Source organism: Bubalus bubalis, chromosome 1 (genome assembly GCF_019923935.1).
Source record: "Bubalus bubalis isolate 160015118507 breed Murrah chromosome 1, NDDB_SH_1, whole genome shotgun sequence".
Classification (NCBI taxonomy): domain Eukaryota; kingdom Metazoa; phylum Chordata; class Mammalia; order Artiodactyla; family Bovidae; genus Bubalus; species Bubalus bubalis.
The window spans coordinates 52,461,443-52,481,236 of record NC_059157.1 but is presented as its reverse complement, the minus strand read 5'-3'; the positions used below and the strand labels follow the sequence as shown (position 1 = coordinate 52,481,236).

The following is a 19,794-nucleotide window of genomic DNA, read 5'->3' as shown; positions in this document are numbered from 1 at the left end:
TGCCATTGCCTTCTCCGAAACCAATACAGTATTGTAAAGTAATTAGCCTCCAATTAAAATAAATAAATTTAAATTAAAAAAATAAATAATAGCAAAAAAAATGCATTCTCTTGCATGAGGTTTATAAAAAGAGAGCATTCATGATATAGCATCAAGAAGGCAATTTTTGTAATATTACTAAAAAATGAAATAAGGGAAAAAATCTTAATCTAAAGCCTCAAGGCTGAACGTTCAACTGGTGGAAATAAAAAAAATCGTTAAATTTGGTAACCATTCTATTATGGATTTTTTCGAATCCTTGCAAACTAGGAATAGAAGAAAACTTCTAAATATAAAGAGAGAAAACATTCTCCTTAGTCAAAAACAACAAAAGCTGCCTCTACCCAGCGCTAGTCCATAAACTAAAATAAAATTTAATATTCGAAAGAAGGAAACAAACGTGAGTAGTTGCAGATTATACAACTGTCAATTTAACAATGGTAAGACACCCGCGGACCAGCCCTATGGGCGGCTCCTCGCCGCCCCTGGTGCCCCGCCCCCACGGCCATGCCTTGCACGTACGCATGCGCAACTTTGGCGCACGCGCGCCGCCCGGAGGGGGGAAAAGATGGCGGCGCCCAGCTTCCCAACGCCGGTGCACGGGCATGTGGGCCGCGGCGCCTTCAGCGATGTGTACGAGCCCGCAGAGGACACTTTTCTGCTGCTGGACGCACTCGAAGCGGCGGCGGCCGAGCTCACGGGGTGCGAGGAGGGCGAGGGTCCCCGCGGGAGAGGGTTCGGGAGTCCTGGAGAGGCGGCGGCGCAGGACCAAGGCAAGGACTGTCGCCGCCCTCCCCGCGAGGAGGCAGTGTCGGCCCGCTTGGGGACAGCTGACACCAGAATACTGTAACTGAAGGTTTTCCCGTGGATGCACACTATCTGTGCGGCAGGGAGCTGTCCGCTTTCTTCCCAGGGTGGTGTTTTGGTTTCAGGGGCTCCGTGCTTCCTCACCACTTCAGGATGTATCGTTTCCTATCAGCTGTTAATCTGAAGAGCCTAAAAAGTAGCGATATTATAACACGTTCAAAAACAAAACGTCCTGAGAACGCTGCCTCTCAATATTACCGTTTTTAATAAATATCAGTGCCCCATGGCATTGTTGAATCTACGCAGTACATAAAAGCATCCTCCAGCAATGGAAGGGCACCAAAAAGAAATGAGGTTGTAAAATATTGGAGTAGAGGAGTGTGTTTAAACCCACTGGATAGCATACTCAGCTACCCAGCAAAAACCTGATCACGTGTGGTTACTGAGCGCTTGAAATGTGACTACCACTGAATTTTTAATTTGTTGTAAAAAATTTAAAGTTACATGCAGCTAGCTGCCTACAGAATATATCCTAGCTTATAATAAGTTTTAAAACTGATTTGTTGAAGCGCTCGTATAGATTTTAATTCAGTATTATAAAAAGCGAATACTTACAGTGTCATTTTTTAGATGAAAGCAATTTGGGTAGTTAGATTTAATTAATTTGGGCTTCCCGGGTAGCCCAGCTGGTAAAGAATCCGCCTGCAGTGCAAGATACCCCCTGCCTCAATTCCTGGGTTGGGAAGTTCCCCTGGAGAAGGGATTGGTTACCTGCTGCAGTATTCTTGGGCTTTCCTGGTGGTTCAGATGGTAAAGAATCCCCCTGCAAAGTGGGAGACCTGTACTCCATCCCTAGGTTGGGAAGATTCCCTAGAGGAGAATTCCCACTTCAGTATTCTTGCCTGGAAGATTGCCATGGGGCTACAGTCCATGGGGTCCCAAAAAGTCCATGCGACTAAGCACACAGCACGCACCGATTTAGTTAAAGATCAAAAGTTGAAATGGGGTTTTTCAGGGTGAAACAAACAGCTGTCAGGCTTAGAAGGTCCAAATTGTATTTGTTTCTCTCCCTTGGTCAGATTTTTCCGTGTATAAATTGCTCCAACTCTTATTAAACCAGTTTTTCATTGTAAGCATTGAAACTTTTGGATCTACTGAAATACAGAATGAAACAGTACTGTTTTATAACATATCTTTTATTATCAAGATATCCCAGAAAGATTTTAAAGCACAAATTGCCTTGCTGTAAAAGGAACTGTTTTTATTTTAAAGTCTTGGGTATTTCTGGTCATGGAATTCTAATTATTTATGAGGCCACAATAGTTATTTTCAAATAGAAGCCTCCTGGTAAGATTGACCAGACCTTCCTACAGCACAGTAAAAGCTTGTCAGATGTACAGAGTGGTTCCAGAAGTTAGAAACCCCTAGAGTCTGTTGTTTTTTGAATAGTTCATTTGGGAAGTTAGGTGCTAGTGAAGTTGCTCAGTTGTGTCCAACTTTTTGCTACCCTGTCGAGTATAGCCCACCAGGCTCCTCTGTCCATGGGATTTTCCAGGCAAGAATACTGGAGTGGATTGCCATTTTCTTCTCTAGGGGATCTTCCCAACCCAGGGATCAAACCCTCATCTCCTTAGGTGCTAGAGTGCCCCTTAAATACCATCAAACCTGTTTCTGGAATGGGGATGATTTGCACTTTTACTGTATATACAAGATTATGTTGTTGTTTAGTCACCAAGTCATGTCCAACTCTTTGCAACCCCCCTGGACTGTAGCCCGCCAGACTCCTCTGTCCATGGGATTTCCCAGGCAAGAATACTGGCATGGATTGCCATTTTCTTCTCTAGGGGATCTTCCCAACCCAGGGATCAAACCCTTATCTCCTGCATTGGCAGGTGGATTCTTTACCACTGGGTCACCAGGGACGCCCATATACCAGATTATAGGGAAGGATAAGTATGGTAGAATCAAGAATTTGTGTATTTAATTGCATTCTTAAGAGTATTATTAATATTCTAAGGTCAGATTACTTGGCTGTTTTCCCAATTCAGTGTAGAGATGTATAAATACAGGATTTCTCTGCTGCTCTAAATCTATTATTAGTAGAAGGGGGGGGGGGTGGTTCTTGTCTTCCCCTGGGATATGCTGATGGATTCATGAGTTACTTCAAAATGAGAGAAAACATCTTTTATTTTTTATTTTTTAATATAAATTTATCTATTTTAATTGGAGGCTAATTACTTTACAATAGTGTATTGGTTTTGCCATACATCAACATGAATCCGCCACGGTTGTACACGTGTTCCTCATCCTGAACCCCCCTCCCACCTCCCTCCCCATACCATCCCTCTACATCATCCCAGTGCACCAGCCCCAAGCATCCTGTATCATGCATCAAACCTGGGCTGGCGATTTGTTTCATATATGATGTTATACAAAAAACATCTTGTATAAATAAATGTTGTAATAATACCTTTTCATTTTTAGGAAACATCAAACTAGGAGCTCCTTCTGGCTAACCCTAAATTAACATTTCATTGTTTATGTAATGTTCTGTGAAAATCGAAAACTATTATTTTGCAGACTTCAATCACACACCCAAAATTTCAACAGTTTTGAACAGTAAATGAGCACTAAGTGATTGTTGGGAATTAGCTTATTTATCGGAGAAGGCAATGGCAACCCACTCCAGTACTCTTGCCTGGAACATGGATGGAGGAGCCTGGTAGGCTGCACTCCATGGGGTCTCGAAGAGTCCAACATGACTGAGCGACTTCACTTTCACTTTTCACTTTCATGCTTTGGAGAAGGAAATGGCAACCCACTCCAGTGTTCTTGCCTGGAGAATCCCAGGGACAGGGGAGCCTGGTGGGCTGCCGTCTATGGGGTCACACAGAGTCGGACACAACTGAAGCGACTTCGCAGCAGCAGCAGCAGCTTATTTATAAATTTCTTTTATATTTCCATGTATTTTCAGGTGAGGGATGATTCTGGGAAATAGACATTAAGAGTAGCATGAGTTAATTTCGATGATTGTGTATTTTAATACCACTGTGCTAATATTTATTTTATTTTGTTTTTTTAGAGTGGAAATATGCCTCGAGGTTGGCTCAGGGTCTGGAGTGGTATCTGCATTCCTAGCCTCTGTGATTGGTCCTCAAGCTTTGTATATGTAAGTATAAGTATACACATTCATCCACACCTTGGTCTAAGAGATTCAGGGTGACTATGACTGCTTGAATGAAACATTTTTGTAAGTGGATAATATGTATCTGATAGTGTCTATTTTAAGTGTACTTAGGACTCTGATTACAAATTATGCCTCCTTAAAAGTGACAAATGCTTGTTCAAAATTGTCCCATTATACTGCGTAATTATAGAAGCCACATAATAATTTTAAGTCATCTCTAAATTTGAATCATTTTTAGATAATTTATCAGGAAAAAATTGGAACATAATAAAATTTCTTTATAGAAGATTTGAGAATATAGAAAATATAAACAAGAAAATAATATCACCCATAAATTTTACCACATGTGGCCCAATTGTTTTCCTCTATTTCTTTCTTCACTTCCTATGTTTTTCATTTAATACTGTATGATGAGCATTTTCCTTTTAAATTTCATTTTTGGTAGCTGCATAGTATTTCTCCATTGGATTCATAATTTAATAAATTCCTTCAGATATGTTTGCATGTAGCTATATTCTACTCTTGGACTTTACATCAATATAACAATTTTTTTCATCAGTATGACAAATTGAATTTTTTTTTATTCACCATTATTAAAGTATTTCAATTTTTTTCTAAATCTACTTTATATAAAAGGAGTGGAACATTCTTTGAATTTTTATCCATGGACATAGGGGGTAGTTTTTTCTTTTCTGTTTATAGGTGCACCGATGTCAACCCTGACGCAGCAGCATGTACCCTGGAGACTGCACGCTGTAACAGAGTCCACATTCAACCAATAATTACAGATTTGGTAAGCTGATACTCTTTGCTCAGTAGTGTAATAATTAATTTTCTTTTCAATTAAGTTAAGGTCAAGATGATTTACATCAAAGAAACTTGAGTGATTAATTAAGTAACTTTTAACCCAGCACAGTACAGTGCAGTTCATTCAGTCATGTCTGACTCTTTTAACCCACTAGACAAAGTAAATTCTTTTTTTTTTAATTTATTTATTTTAATTAGAGTCTAATTACTTTTCAATATTGTATTGGTTTTGCCATTCTTCTTAACTGATCAGTTCAGTTCAGTTCTGTTGCTCAGTCATGTTTGACTCTTTGCGATCATGAACTGCAGCACGCCAGGCTTCCCTGTCCAACACCAACTCCTGGAGTTTACTCAAATTCATGTCCATTGAGTCAGTGATGCCATCCAACCATCTCATTCTCTGTTGTCCCCTTCTCCTCCTGCCTTCAGTCTTTCCCAGCATCAGGGTCTTTTCCAGTGAGTCAGCTCTTCGCATCAGGTGGCCAAAGTATTGGAGTTTCAGCTTCAACATCAGTCCTTCCAATGAATATTCAGGACTGATTTCCCTTAGGATGGACTGGTTGGATCTCCTTGCAGTCCAAGGAACTCTCAAGCATCTTCTCCAACAACACAATTCAAAAACATCAATTCTTCAGCACTCAGCTTTCTTTATAGTCCAACTCTCACATCCATACCTGACTACTGGAAAAACCATAGCCTTAACTAGACGACTGGTCATAACTTTTCTTCCAAGGAGTAAGCGTCTTTTTATTTTATGGCTGCAGTCACCATCTGCAGTGATTTTGGAGCCCAAAAGTGATTCTGGGCTCTTAAGCTAATACAATCCACCTTTCCCACAATCCAAAGGAAACTTCTGTTGGCTTGTACAGATCAGGTATCTTTCAGTCAGAAGTGAAGAAAATCCATCAAACCGGCTTTAATAAAAAGAATGGATGGCTTCAGGTATGGCTGGCTTCAGGAACTCAAATGATGTTACAGTCATCTTTTTCTTTGCTCTAAACTTCTTTCTAGTAGCTCTGTTCCTCTGCAGTCTTTGGCTGTGTGGTAGCAAGATGCTTGCATGTCCATATCTTATTTCTCAGCAACCCCACAGGGAAAGAAACAGTTTTTCTTTCTATTTGCAGTTACTCTAGCAGAAACCCCAGACTGAGTACCATTTGTATCAACTTTGGTCATATGCCCATCTCTCAGTCTGTTACTGTGATCCAGGGGGATTGGATATGCACGAGATTGACTTGAGCCTGAGTGGTAGTCCCACTCCCACAGCTGGGTTGAAATAAACCCTACCCATACCACTCCTATCGAGAAGGAGCGGAGGTAGAGTTTCCTCAACGAAAGTCAAGGAGACGTCATCAGAAGAAAGGCAGAACGGGTCCAAGGCAGGTAAAAAGAACAGATGACAACTCCAGAACCATTATTTTAAGTTACACGTCATACATTTCTTAATTCCAGTTTTCAGAATATTTTCGATTATACGAGTAAGATTTGGATAATTTTGAACCTTTTTTTACTTATAAATGTTAATGACTTTTTATAAGCAAAAATCATGATAGTATGTACAAGGTGGGCCTAAGACATATAATATGCTTTCATGCTGTTTGGCCTATATTACTCTTTTTTTTGTTGTTTTTTTCAAATCAAGAGTTTTTATTGTCTCTTTAATGCATCACAGCTGAGTCCATAGAACCATCTGCTATCTTGTTGTTTCTGCAGCAGGATCACTGAGATCTTATTCATCAGCCTGCTGAACTGTTCCTTTTTCAGAAACATAGATACCATCCAAAAATTTTCTGATATCCTTGTTTTTAACTGTGGTGGCTTGCTGAATCAAAGCAGCTGAATTTGACACAAGTTCAATGTCATTTCCTTCAAGAATCAACTCATCTTTCTGGGCTTGAGATACTGAACAGGCAACCCCTGGCCTCATTCGAACCCTGCGTATATATTTTTCACCCAAAAAATTTCGGATTTCCACAAGAGAACCATTCTCCTGAATAACAACGTTGATGGGGAAGTGGGCATACACCGACCTCATCTTGTAACGGAAACCCAGTGTAACACCCTTGATCATGTTCTGTACGTGACTACAGATTGTGCGAACAGTGGCCAGTTCCTTTCTGTTTCCCCACCATTTGTCAACATGGAGCCTCTTTTTCTTTCCAAGGAGACTGAGTTCTACATTGATGTGATTGAAGTCCCTCTGCAGGGTGCCTCTGGGGCCCTTCACAATAACTGTCCATCCCTTCAAGTTAATGTCGACATTTTCTGGGATGTCGACAGTCTGGTTGCTGAGAATGGTCTTCATTCTCGCAGTAGATGCGGCAAAAAGAGCTATATTACTCTTATACTGATAAGGTTTTGAGGTTTTTCTTCTTTTTTAAACTAACAAATGATTTAAGGAATCAAGCCAAAGATCTAAGAAATTTTGTATCACTAGAAGTTGTTAGTGCTATTATTAAAAATTTGACTATCAAGAAAGGTACTCAGTTGATTTACATGAAATCAGTATGGTGATTTTGCTCTTGAAATTTTTTAATATGTCCATAACTAGTATTAAATATATGTTTTCTTGGTATAATAATAAAACTTTAGAGATAGAAGAAATTTGGACTATCTATATTTGTTAACAGGTAAGGGACATTTTTGAAAGTCATTGAATTAATACAGTGATAAATCCAGAGTTTATGCCCAGATTTTCTGAATCAGAATCTAGAGGTCTCACAGCTTTTTAAAGGTGGAAGTCAGTTCTAAAGCTGTCAGAATCCATTTTGTCAATAGTGAAAGTTGACCATGATACTTAGTGCTGACTTGTGGCAAAGAAAATAAAAGACGTAGGTATGAAGTGAAGTGAAAGTTGCTCAGTCATGTCCAACTCTTTGTGACCCCATGGACTATTCAGTCCATGGAATTCTCTAGGCCAGAATACAGGAGTGGGTAGCCATTCTCTTCTCCAGGGGATCTTCTCAACCCAGGGATCGAACCCAGGCCTCCCGCTTTGTAGACGGATTCTTTACCAGCTGAGTCACAAGGGAAGCCCACTTTGCAAAACTTTACATTTGCTTGTATTCAGAACACTAGACATAGATTATCACAACTATCAAAAACTATTGTTTTGGATAATTGAGTTTGTTTACAAAGTTTGTATTTCGTTTTAGTTTTAGAAGGAAGTCTTCTTCAAATGTGTCTTATGCACTTCCTTACATTCTTAAACTGAACATAATTTTACCTTTTAGTGATTCAAGATCATTAATATGAATATCAGTCATCATTCTGTACTGCATGTGATGATGACAAAGCTTATTAGAGTCTAAGTTTTTATTTTCTGCAGTGATTCTGACGTTTTATTTTCTCTCCTCTTTGTCTTTTCACTTGCTTTATGTTGTCATATTTTACTGCTCCCCATAGATAGCACTTCCTCTCTCTTTTCATATGCTTTGTGCTAGAAATGCATGGGTGTGTGCTAAGTCAATTCAGTCGTGTCCAACCCTGCAACCCTGTGGACTGTAGCCTGCCAGGCTCCTCTCTCCATGGGATTCTCCAGACAAGAATCCTGGATTGGGTTGCCATGCCCTTCTCCAGGGGATCTTCCTGACCCAAGGATTGAACCCATGTCTCCTATGTTGCAGGCAGATTCTTTTACTGCTGAGCCACCAGGGAAGCCCTTGTGCTAGAATATCAAGCAATTAATTTAGTTAGAATTGTATTTAAACTAAGAGTTTAACAGTTCTGAATAATTCTATAGAAAGGTATATCAGTTCAAAGATTTATAAGATGCTGAACAACTTATGTTTTTAGTGTCTCTTCCCACTATTCTTAGTTCTTTTTTTCTTTGATATATAATTGTTTCAGCCAGTCCATTTACAAGTTACTAAAGAAGTACAAAGAAAAGTACAGCCCCATCATCTGGTATTTTTGTCATTAATATATGTTTTCTGTCATCTTATAAAACATTTCCCTTAGTTGTAGAAAATAAGTATTTAAGTTAGCAGCTATAAATTTAAAGTTGTGTACAAATCTATGTAGCATATATGAGAGCTTGCCTTCTTCTTATTTTATCTTCTAAAAGTGAGCCCAGAGTGTAGCTATTGAAGAGCGGAGTGTTCATTCTGATAAATAGTTTATTTTCCTTGTTTATAGGTGGAAACATGTTTTTTTTTTATCTGAATCAAAATACAAAAATATTTATCTCCATTTCTGTCTTAAATATGGCCTCTAACACACTTTTGTCTAAAAACGTGGGAGAATATATTTAAAGATTGATTGATTGATCCATCTATTCAGCCATCTACTTATTTATTTATTTCTGGGTCCAGCTTAAAATTCTGACTCTCTTGAACATTTTTTAGGTCAAAGGCTTGCTACCAAGATTGAAGGAAAGTGTTGATCTTCTTGTGTTTAATCCTCCTTATGTTGTGACTCCACCTGAAGAGGTAAGACGTACAGCAAAATTTAATTACTAATATTTTCAGCTGTTTTCTGTCTCAGATCAAATGTACTTCATCATATGACATCAGTCAGCTGCTAATAACAGACTGCTCTGATTTTACTCATGTGAAAGTGAAAGTCACTCAGTTGTGTCTGACTCTTTGTGACTACATGGACTGTATAGTCCATGGAATTATCCAGGTCAGAATACTGGAGTGGGTAGCCATTCCCTTCGCCAGGGGATCTTCCCAACCCAGAGATCGAACCCAGGTCTCCCGCATTACAGGTGGATTCTTTACCAGCTAGCTACAAGGGAAGCCTAAGAATACTGGAGTGGGTAGCCTATCCGTTCTCCATCAGATCTTCCCAACCCAGGAATCGAACCAAGATCTCCTGCATTGCACGCAGATTCTTTACCAACTGAGCTATCAAGGAAGCCTGGTTTTACTCATAATTGTCAATTATTGAATACTATTGGTAGACATAGGAAAGGAGCCTGAAATTAATGAAAATTCAAACTGTGATCCATATCTAGTCTTTAAAATCCCATTCATATCAGGCCATGGTATTTAAATCGTAAGTGTGTGTGTACCTTTGTCATGAATAACAAATCTGCAAAACAAAATATTTTAATCAGCCTTAAATTCACATAGGAATTATCTCTGAAAGGGTCAGGTTTCCTCCTTTCACAAGTATTGGGAAGTGGGGGAGGAGGAGAACCAATTCTCACTTCAGGTAGGAAAAGGTATAACCTTGAAATACGTAATTATAAAGTTTTCAGTCATGAAGAGGTAAACCATATTAGAAGTGTTAGAAAAAAAAAGAAGTGTTAGGCACTCAGTCATGTCTAACTCTTTGTGACCCCACGTACTGTAGCCTGTCAGGCTCCTCTGTCCATGGAATTTCCCAGGCAAGAATACTGGAGTGGGTTGCCATTTTCTTCTCCAGGGGATCTTCCTGATCCAGGGATCAGACCCCTGTCTCCTGTGCTTCTTGCATTGCAAGTAGATTCTTTACTCTCTGTGCCACCAAGGAAGCCAACCATATTAACCACTTCCCAATTTAAAGAAAGAATGGACAAAGCAGACAGAAGTGTAATAATGGACTAAAGCTTGCTTTCCTTTGAATTTTTATACCTATTTTATTCTTTGATTATCAGCAAGGCTGATAAATATTGCATTCATCTCCACCAAGAAGGGAGAGGTCTGCATTGCTGCTGCTGCTCCTACTGAGAAGCTGTTGCTCCCCTGACATATGAAATCATTTGAGAAGGAAAGTCATTGTCATAAGGTGAGCAGCAGTTGAGGGAAATGCAGCTAAATAAAATACATGCAGCTCAGGAAAGCACTATGGAAATAAATATCAAGAGTAACAAAAATGGTTTAGTCCAGTAATCTAGTCTTTTGGATGTAATTTAGGAAAATCATTAACAACAGAATAAAAGTTGTAATTTACAAAAATATGTTTATTGCACCTTTATGTATGATGGCAAATAATATGAACCTAAGATGTAACAGAAAGGAAACAAGTAAATCTTGGTTTATCAGGCCCACAAACTACTGGGAAGCCTAGTGAATGAAGAGGAGATTCTGGGAACATACTAATACGATTGGGCTTCCTTTCTGCCACATTCCTACTACTAAGCTATGCATGTAATTATGCAGATAATTGAGTGTGGGCAATGTCTTGGGCTTTGTCACTGTTCCAACAGAAAAAGCTAGTGTCTTCTGTTAGCAGAGCAGTTAGCAGGGTTAAAAGGCAGCATAACAAAGATTTCCTGGAGCTTAAGAACATGTTTTACAATGTAAAACATTAGGAAACAAATTGAGAGACTGTAGTCTCTGTCATGACCTGAGTCAGTGGTCTGGAAACCAAATAAAATATTTTGGTTTATGAAGATAAAAAGAATGAAATCATGAAGGTAAAAGTTAGGAAATTTAGAGGCTAGATCCAGGAGATGTAACATACAAATACCAGGAGTTTGCGCATATAAAAAGTTGTGTCTATAATTACTGTTCATCTCTAAACGTGAGGTTAGATATTGTGGTTTGAACCTGTGACCTGTCAAGGATTAGGAGCAGGTTAGTCAGCAGGCCACCAAAGGTGACCCTCCTTCCGAAGATGAGAACTCCCCTCTGTGGCCTGTGAGACTGTGGTTGGTGAAGGGCGGTCTCCAGTGCAAGCAGACAGAGCTGGCCGAGCATCCCCAGAAGGCAGGTAGAGAGGGTCCAGCACCGAGGGCTCCTAGTCCATGCTAAACAGGGCCATCACCATGCACGCTTTCCACAGAGCACCGTGCCCTGTGAAACATTCACAGAGTGGGCTCCTCCGAAACAAGGGAGGAAGCCAAGGAGGAGGAAGACATGAGCCCCAGAAAAAGGGAGTTCTGGGAATGCTAGGAAAGGAAGTCTCCAGGAGGGAAGTCTTGATTAAAACAGAGGAACTGATAAAGGCCCTTCTATGATTAACTTTGTGGGAAAGTATATGGAGAAGCTTATGACACGTATGAGAATAATTTAAATACAAAAAGTTAAGCAAATGGACATGCTGAATGCCCAGCAACAGCTAAATAAGACATGATACTTTTATACCATAAAATATTATGTAGCCATTAAAAAGGAAATTGAACTATACCTGATCACACGAAGAGATTTCTATAAGGTATTGTTGAGTGAGAAAAGTAAGATACAAGTAAGAATGTAGATACAATCTTATCTTTGTAGAACATGGACAAAAAAGAAAAACGTGTGTGTGTGTATAGAAGATGGGAGGGGAGCAGATGAACAAAACAGTAAAAGGGGGAAAGTACAGGTTTTTTTTTTAAGATGTATGAACATACTTCTTTTAATTATACATGAACATGGTTATAGGTATAAAGAAACTGCTTTTATGCCTTGACAAATGAAAGTAGAGTGTACAGCTGTACATAGATAATTTAAACTGAAATATGAACAAAAGCCATTAAAGGGATTAGGAAGAAAATTATTATATTAGAGTTTAAATAGTTTTTTGAGTGATTTCTTCAATATATTCCTTAGTTTTAGAAACAATATACAGTGGTAAGGCTCTAAAGATTTTTAATGCTATATAAACTCTCAAGGTTTTGTTTCTGTAATAAGATTGTTATAGGAGAAAGTGCTTCCTTGTACCTTTATATAATAAATGGGTTCCTAAGAAAGGGCTGTGATACTCGGAGTATCTAAGAGAGCCGGCTGCTGTGGGATGTTGTCAAGCTTTGTTGCTGTGAAGTAGACCTCTCATAATACAAGTTCTCCCATCTAGTTTCTTTCTGATTGTTCTGTTTTAAATAGAGGAATTTAAACATGTTGATGGTAACAGCTATTACTAAGTCACATTATTAAGTGCAGGGCATTGTTCTCAAACTTTAAATATACTTCCTCATTTGTTCCTAATAGATAAAAAGATTGTTTTTTGATCATTTTCCTAACTGTAGAAATAAAAGTGTTACTTTCCTAATGTTACAGATGAGAAAGGAAAGTAGTTCATCAAGATTAGAGACTTACATACAAGGTTACACATGCTAGGAAACAGTGGGTCACAGATTCAACTTTACCGCCACCTCCTCATCAGCCGTAAAATACAAAATACATACCTGTTTGGTCATCGTAGCTTGTCAAAAAGATTGCGTTTTTGTGTGTGTGTAACTTAGAACAGTCTTTCTAACAGGTTGGGAGTCGCGGGATACAGGCGGCTTGGGCTGGTGGCAGAAATGGTCGTGAAGTCATAGACAGATTCTTACCACTGGCTCCAGATCTCCTTTCACCAAGAGGATTGTTCTATTTAGTCACCATTAAAGAAAACAATCCAGGTAATACAGATCATTTTATCTTTTAACCATTTCCTTAGCTGAAATCAAGGTTAATTGTGTCAAAGACTATAATTAAGTAACCCAGAATGGTAATGAATGTAGTTGCTGACAGCTACTCATACAGACATAGCGTTCATGTTGAAGAGGAGAGAGATTTTAAGAGGGAGATTTTTCTGATTTTAAAGAGTATTGTGTTTTTGAGGGGTTTTCCCCTAATTTATAAACCAGTACTCAAATATAGAGTCTGTAATTTCTTCTTCTAACACCTGACCTTCAATACTGTGAATTTTCTATTTTCTAGTCTTTATGTCATTGGCAGTTCTGCTGTATATTCTTTAGTTAATCTGAAGTTTTATCATGAAAGCTATCTCCTGATAGTGATTTTTATATCCTGGCTTTCAGATTAGTTGGTAACTAAATTGACTGTAATCTTTCTTCTCTTTTCTGTACATCTCAGGTTTGATTTTTATGTGAATATATATATATATTTATGAGAATATATATATATTCTCAGTCCCTCAGATCACATCATAATTACTAGTGTTGGTGGTTTGAGGGGGAGGTGGGTTGTGTGTGTGTGTGTGTGGTTTTTTTTTTTGGTAACTCCAGTTTCCTGGTTTTGTCTTTGTAGTGTAAAATATTAACAAAGGGAAGGTTGTACTTTTTTCAATACTCCTGAAAATAATAAGCTACTTCGTTTACTGCCACTTTTTGACATCACCGTATGATTTGCCCATACCCTTGTTGGCTTTTTTCATCCAGAAGGAGGAACATAGGGCAGAGATTAGAGCCAGGCAACTCAAAAATGAATCATTTATTGTAATAGCAAGTATAACTCCTGTTTCTATTGAGTCCAGAGCAGGCTACCACCGCACCGTAGTCATTCACTCTTGACTAGAAGTTCTCAGCAACACCCTGAAAATACAGAGTGCGCTCATCTATCTGAAGTCCAAGTTCACTTTAATAGAAATTGCATGGTGTTCACTGTTTCCTCAGATGAGTGGAACTTGTAAATAGTCTGTTACTAAATAAACTGTGTAGTGATCGTGCATACTTCACCAAATGATTTAATTGGATTTTATCTTTTAATTTTCATTTTAGAAGAAATTTTGAAAATAATGAAGACAAAAGGTCTACAAGGGACAACTGCCCTTTCCAGGCAAGCAGGCCAAGAAATGCTTTCAGTCCTCAAGTTCACCAAGTCCTGATCTACAGTGTGTGCTACTTAAAGCTGAATGCTTTTGGCATATTTTGAAACTGAAAGTTTTTTCTTAGTTAACAAGTAAAATTGTCAGAAATTTGTTATCTAGAAAAAGGCAGGCAGGTAGGGCATTTCCTTTTACCCAGCAGTCACCTACAGGAATATTTGCACAAATGCAAGTAAATATATATATATTGAATTTCACATATTTATATGTATTATATGTGGAGAATATATAATGAAAAAGTTACACTTAATTATACATGAAGAGGATGCTCATTTCAGCATTACTTGTAACGGCAGAACAATGAAGTTAACTGTCCATCAGCAAAGGGATTGGTAAAATAAAGCACAATATATTCATGTTACTAAACATCTCCAGCCATTAAACATGAGTCACGTCTGTATATACTGAACCAGAAGGGGTTCGTTATGTACTACTGATCAGTGAAAAAAAGCAAGTTGTAAAATAATGTTAGCCTATATGTATATTTTTTAAAAACTAACCAAGAATGTTTGTGTGTATGTGTATATAAGAAATTCTCAAAAGGTACATGCTGCTGCTGCTGCTAAGTTGCTTCAGTCATGTCCGACTTTGTGCAACCCCATAGACGGCAGCCCACCAGGCTCCCCCATCCCTGGGATTCTCCAGGCAAGAACACTGGAGTGGGTTGCCATTTCCTCCTCCAATGCATAACAGGTGGGAATAGAGGAACCTTCATTCTTTTGTGTTGGCATTTGTACAGTGATAATCTATTCTATAATGAAGCAGTTTTTTATATAAAAAATTTTCAAGTTTACATGCTTATTGTCTCCATTCTCTTCTATTATTTAGAGTGGCTTCTGCTTCCATTCTTCTCTCTAGTCACATTTCTCCCACTTTTTATCCTCTATCATATATTTCTATTTTCTTCTTATATATTGCAAACTGATCTAATTTTTTTCTTAGATCAGGGAGAGTTGTATGTAAATAAACTCAACACTCAGATTAATCACATATTTAAGAGCCTAGGGACTTCCTTAGTGGACCAGTGGTTCAGAATCTGCCTTCCAGAGCAGGGGACACAGGTTCCATCTCTGTTGAGGGGGCAACTAAGCCTGCACACTGCAGCAAAAGAAGCCCGCACGCTGCAACTCTAGAAGCCCGTGCGCCGCAAGAAGCTGCCAGTGTGCTTGCCGCAGCAGGAGAAGCCCACGAACTGCGCCAGAGACCCAGTGCAGCCAACATGTAAATAATTAATAGATAAAAAGGTTTTTTGTTTTTTTCTTTTTAAAGAGTCCTCATGTATCTTTCAAGAAATGTCAAATTACCTTAACTAAGTTTGGGAACCTCTTCTGTAGTTCCCCCCCAAACCCCCATTTAAAATATGCAGTTGACCCTTGAACAACATGGGTTTGAACTGTACAGGTCCACTTACTTGTGCACAGATTTGTTTCAATAAAGACACTGCAGTACTTCACAGTCTGTGGTTGGTTGAATCCGTGGAGGCCATGGAGGGTCTGGCTGTAAAGTTACATGTGGATTATTGATGTGCAGAAGGGACCAGTGCCCTAACCCCCGTGTTGTTCAAGGGTCAACTGTATTTATGAAAGTCAATTAGCAGGACTGTAGGACCAGAGTGAGAGGAATCTAGAATTTATTTTTAGTTTGGTTACATTCAGAATCACCCGAGGAAGTTTCAGTTCAGTTCAGTCGCTCAGTTGTGTCCGACTCTTTGCAACCCCATGAACTGCAGCACACCAGGCTTCCCTGTCCATCACCAACTCGGAGTTTACCCAAACCCATGTCCCACATAACAGATTCACTTAAAATTCTCCATGCACAACAAGCATCTCTTGAAAAAGTCTTGTGTTCTATTTGCTAAACTCTGTTTTACCTAAACTTTACTCTCTCAACTCCCATGTACTCTCCAAAAATCAATCTTCCTGTTAATAGTCAGTTTTCATTCCAATCCCAAAGAAAGGCAATGCCAAAGAATGCTCAAACTACCGCACAATTGCACTCATCTCACATGCTAGTAAAGTAATGCTCAAAATTCTCCAAGCCAGGTTTCAGCAATATGTGAACCATGAACTTCCTGATGTTCAAGCTGGTTTTAGAAAAGGCAGAGGAACCAGAGATCAAATTGCCAACATCCACTGGATCATTGAAAAAGCAAGAGAGTTCCAGAAAAACATCTATTTCTGCTTTATTGACTATGCCAAAGCATTTGACTGTGTGGATCACAATAAACTGTGGAAAATTCTGAAAGAGATGGGAATACCAGACCACCTGATCTGCCTCTTGAGAAATCTGTATGTAGGTCAGGAAGCACCAGTTAGAACTGGACATGGAACAACAGACTGGTTCCAAATAGGAAAAGGAGTACATCAAGGCTGTATATTGTCACCCTGTTTAAACTTATATGCAGAGTACATCATGAGAAACGCTGGACTGGAAGAAACACAAGCTGGAATCAAGATTGCTGGGAGAAATATCAATAACCTCAGATATGCAGATGACACCACCCTTATGGCAGAAAGTGAAAAGGAACTCAAAAGCCTCTTGATGAAAGTGAAAGTGGAGAGTGAAAAAGTTGGCTTAAAGCTCAACATTTAGAAAATGAAGATCATGGCATCCGGTCCCATCACTTCATGGGAAATAGATGGGGAAACAGCGGAAACAGTGTCAGACTTTATTTTTCTGGGCTCCAAAATCACTACAGATGGTGACTGCAGCCATGCAATTAAAAGACGCTTACTCCTTGGAAGGAAAGTTATGACCAACCTAGATAGCATATTCAAAAGCAAAGACATTACTTTGCCAAGAAAGGTTCATCTAGTCAAGGCTATGGTTTTTCCTGTGGTCATGTATGGATGTGAGAGTTGGACTGTGAAGAAGGCTGAGAGCCAAAGAATTGATACTTTTGAACTGTGGTGTTGGAGAAGACTCTTGAGAGTCCCTTGGACTGCAAGGAGATCCAACCAGTCCATTCTGAAGGCGATCAGCCCTGGGATTTCTTTGGAAGGAATGATGCTAAAGCTGAAACTCCAGTACTTTGGCCACCTCATGCGACGAGTTGACTCATTGGAAAAGACTCTTATGCTAGGAGGGATTGGGGGCAAGAAGAGAAGGGGACGACAGAGGATGAAGTGGCTGGATGGCATCACTGACTCGATGGACATGAGTCTGAGTGAACTCCGGGAGTTGGTGATGGACAGGCAGGCCTGGCGTGCTGCGATTCATGGGGTCGCAAAGAGTTGGACACGACTGAGCGACTGATCTGATCTGATCTGAAGGGTATTTACTGTCTCACATTTAGGAGTAAATATAGTATCAATGAGGGTCTCTGCTTATGAATTAAAATGCAGTCACTTCTGCATATTGTCCAAAGTTATAGTGATGAATTTATCTGAAAGAGAGTTGGAGGGTGTGGACAGTGAGTCACCTATCATTCAGAAAGCCTTCACACTGGTGAGCATTTGGGAGAAGAAAAGAAACAAAGTTTAACTCAAGGATTGACTTGGTATATCTGTGTATGTTCTTACTCTGCAAAAGTCTGAATATTATATAGTCTCTTAATATGAGTCACTTTGTAGACACAGAATCTACAAAGTATCCAGATGAAAAGACTAACCTAAATTCAAACTAAAACACACAGTGAAAGTTCCTGAACCAAGACAGATCAGATTCTAGTTTGAGATCAAATAAAAAGGGAAAGTATGATCTGTAGCTCGCTTCACCAGTGCTTCTACCACACAGCCTCTCTCCATCCAAGCGTGAGATGGTGAAGGCGTGTGAAAGCTCTACATAGACCGAGACATGACAGAGCAATAAGGGGTCCTGAAAAGTGCTCAAGCAGAGATACCAAAATGCTACGTGTGTATATAGTATTGCTTTGAAGGTTATAAAGTTTCTAAAAGGAGAGGAGAAAATGAACAGAACTGATATTCTAGGAATAATCTAGGTAACTGCTTTCCCCTAGTGGGAGCTTTGGTCACGCAACAGATTGTGGGGACATCTGATTTTGGCTATTGTAGACTAACATTTTATCAGGCCAACTGCCCTGGCCAAATATTAGATGTAGTTATAGATACAAAATCCACCTGCAATGCAGGAGACCCAGCTTCAGTCCTTGGGTTGGCAAGATCCCCTGGAGAAGGAAATGGCAACTCACTCCAGAATTCTTGCTGGGGAAATCCCAAGGACGAAGGAGGCTGGCGAGCTACAATCCATGCGGTCGCAAGAGTCGGACATGACTTAGCAACTAAACCAGCACCATACATACCAATATAAAGATGGAGAGATCTTTATGGTCTACTTGAAAAGACCAGGGCTACCGAAGCAGTAAGGACTGAAGGCTCAAGACCATGCCCAGAAGGGAAGTACAGAAATTAGGCTATTTAGCATTTGTTTTCCCCTTATGGTAACTGCCAATTCATAAGCAGTGGCCCAAGACTGAAAAGTATGAAAAGGCAAAAAGATAGGACACTGAAAGATGAACTCCCCAGGTCAGTAGGTCCCAATATGCTACTGGAGAAGAGTGGAGAAATAGCTCCAGAAAGAATGAAGGGGCTCTGAGCCAAAGTGAAAACAACGCCCAGTTGTGGATGTGACAGGTGATGGAAGTAAAGTCTGATGCTGTAAAGAACAATACTGCATAGGAACCTGGAATGTTAGGCCCATAAACCAAGGTAAATTGGAAGTGGTCAAACAGGAAATGGCAAGAGGGAATATTGACATTTTAGGAATCAGTGAATTAAAATGGACTAGAATGGGTGAATTTAATTCAGATGACCATTACTTCTACTACTGTAGGCAAGAATCCCTTAGAGGAAATGGAGCAGCCCTCATAGTCAACAAAAGAGTTCAAAATGTGGTACTTGGATGCAATCTCAAAAACGACAGAATGATCTCTGTTCATTTCCAAGGCAAACCATTCAATATCATACTATGCCCCAACCACAAAGCTGAAGTTGAACGGTTCTATGAAGACCTACAGGACCTTCTAGAAAAAGATGTATTTTTCATCATAGGGGACTGGAATGCAAAAGTAGGAAGTCAAGAGAAACCTCGTGTAACAGGAAAATTTGGCCTTGGAGTACAAAATGAAGCAGGGCAAAGGCGAACAGTTTTGCCAAGGAACACACTGGTCATACCAAACACTCTTTTCTAACAGCATAAAGAACGACTCTACACGTGGACATCACCAGATGGTCAACACCAAAATCAGACTGATTATATTCTTTGTAGCCAAAGATGGAGAAGCTCTATACAGTGAGCAAAAACAAGACTGTGAGCTGACTGTGGCTCAGACCATGAACTCCTTATTGCAAAAGTCAGACTTAAATTGAAGAAAGGAAAACCACTAGATCATTCAGGTATGACCTAAATCCAATCCCTTACGATTATACAGTGGCAGTGAGAAATAGACTCAAGGGATTAGATCTGATCGGCAGAGTGCCTGATGAACTATGGACAGAGGTTCATAACACTGTACAAGAGGCGGTGATCAAAAC

General features: G+C 39.5%; 2 protein-coding genes across 2 annotated transcripts; one reads left to right on the top strand and one right to left on the bottom strand.

Moving 5' to 3' along the window:
* Positions 1–566: 566 nt before the first annotated feature.
* Positions 567–15,095, top strand: N6AMT1 (N-6 adenine-specific DNA methyltransferase 1). Its single transcript, XM_006056358.4, has 6 exons — positions 567–741; positions 3,929–4,015; positions 4,736–4,826; positions 9,187–9,270; positions 12,953–13,094; positions 14,196–15,095. Exons 1-6 carry the CDS (start codon positions 608–610, stop codon positions 14,300–14,302), a joined length of 645 nt encoding a protein of 214 aa, XP_006056420.3. The 5' UTR covers positions 567–607; the 3' UTR covers positions 14,303–15,095.
* LOC102389431 (60S ribosomal protein L9-like) lies at positions 6,550–7,180 on the bottom strand. Its single transcript, XM_044939781.2, has one exon. The coding sequence runs from the start codon at positions 7,143–7,145 to the stop codon at positions 6,570–6,572; it is 576 nt and encodes a 191-aa protein (XP_044795716.2). The 5' UTR covers positions 7,146–7,180; the 3' UTR covers positions 6,550–6,569.
* Positions 15,096–19,794: the final 4,699 nt, after the last annotated feature.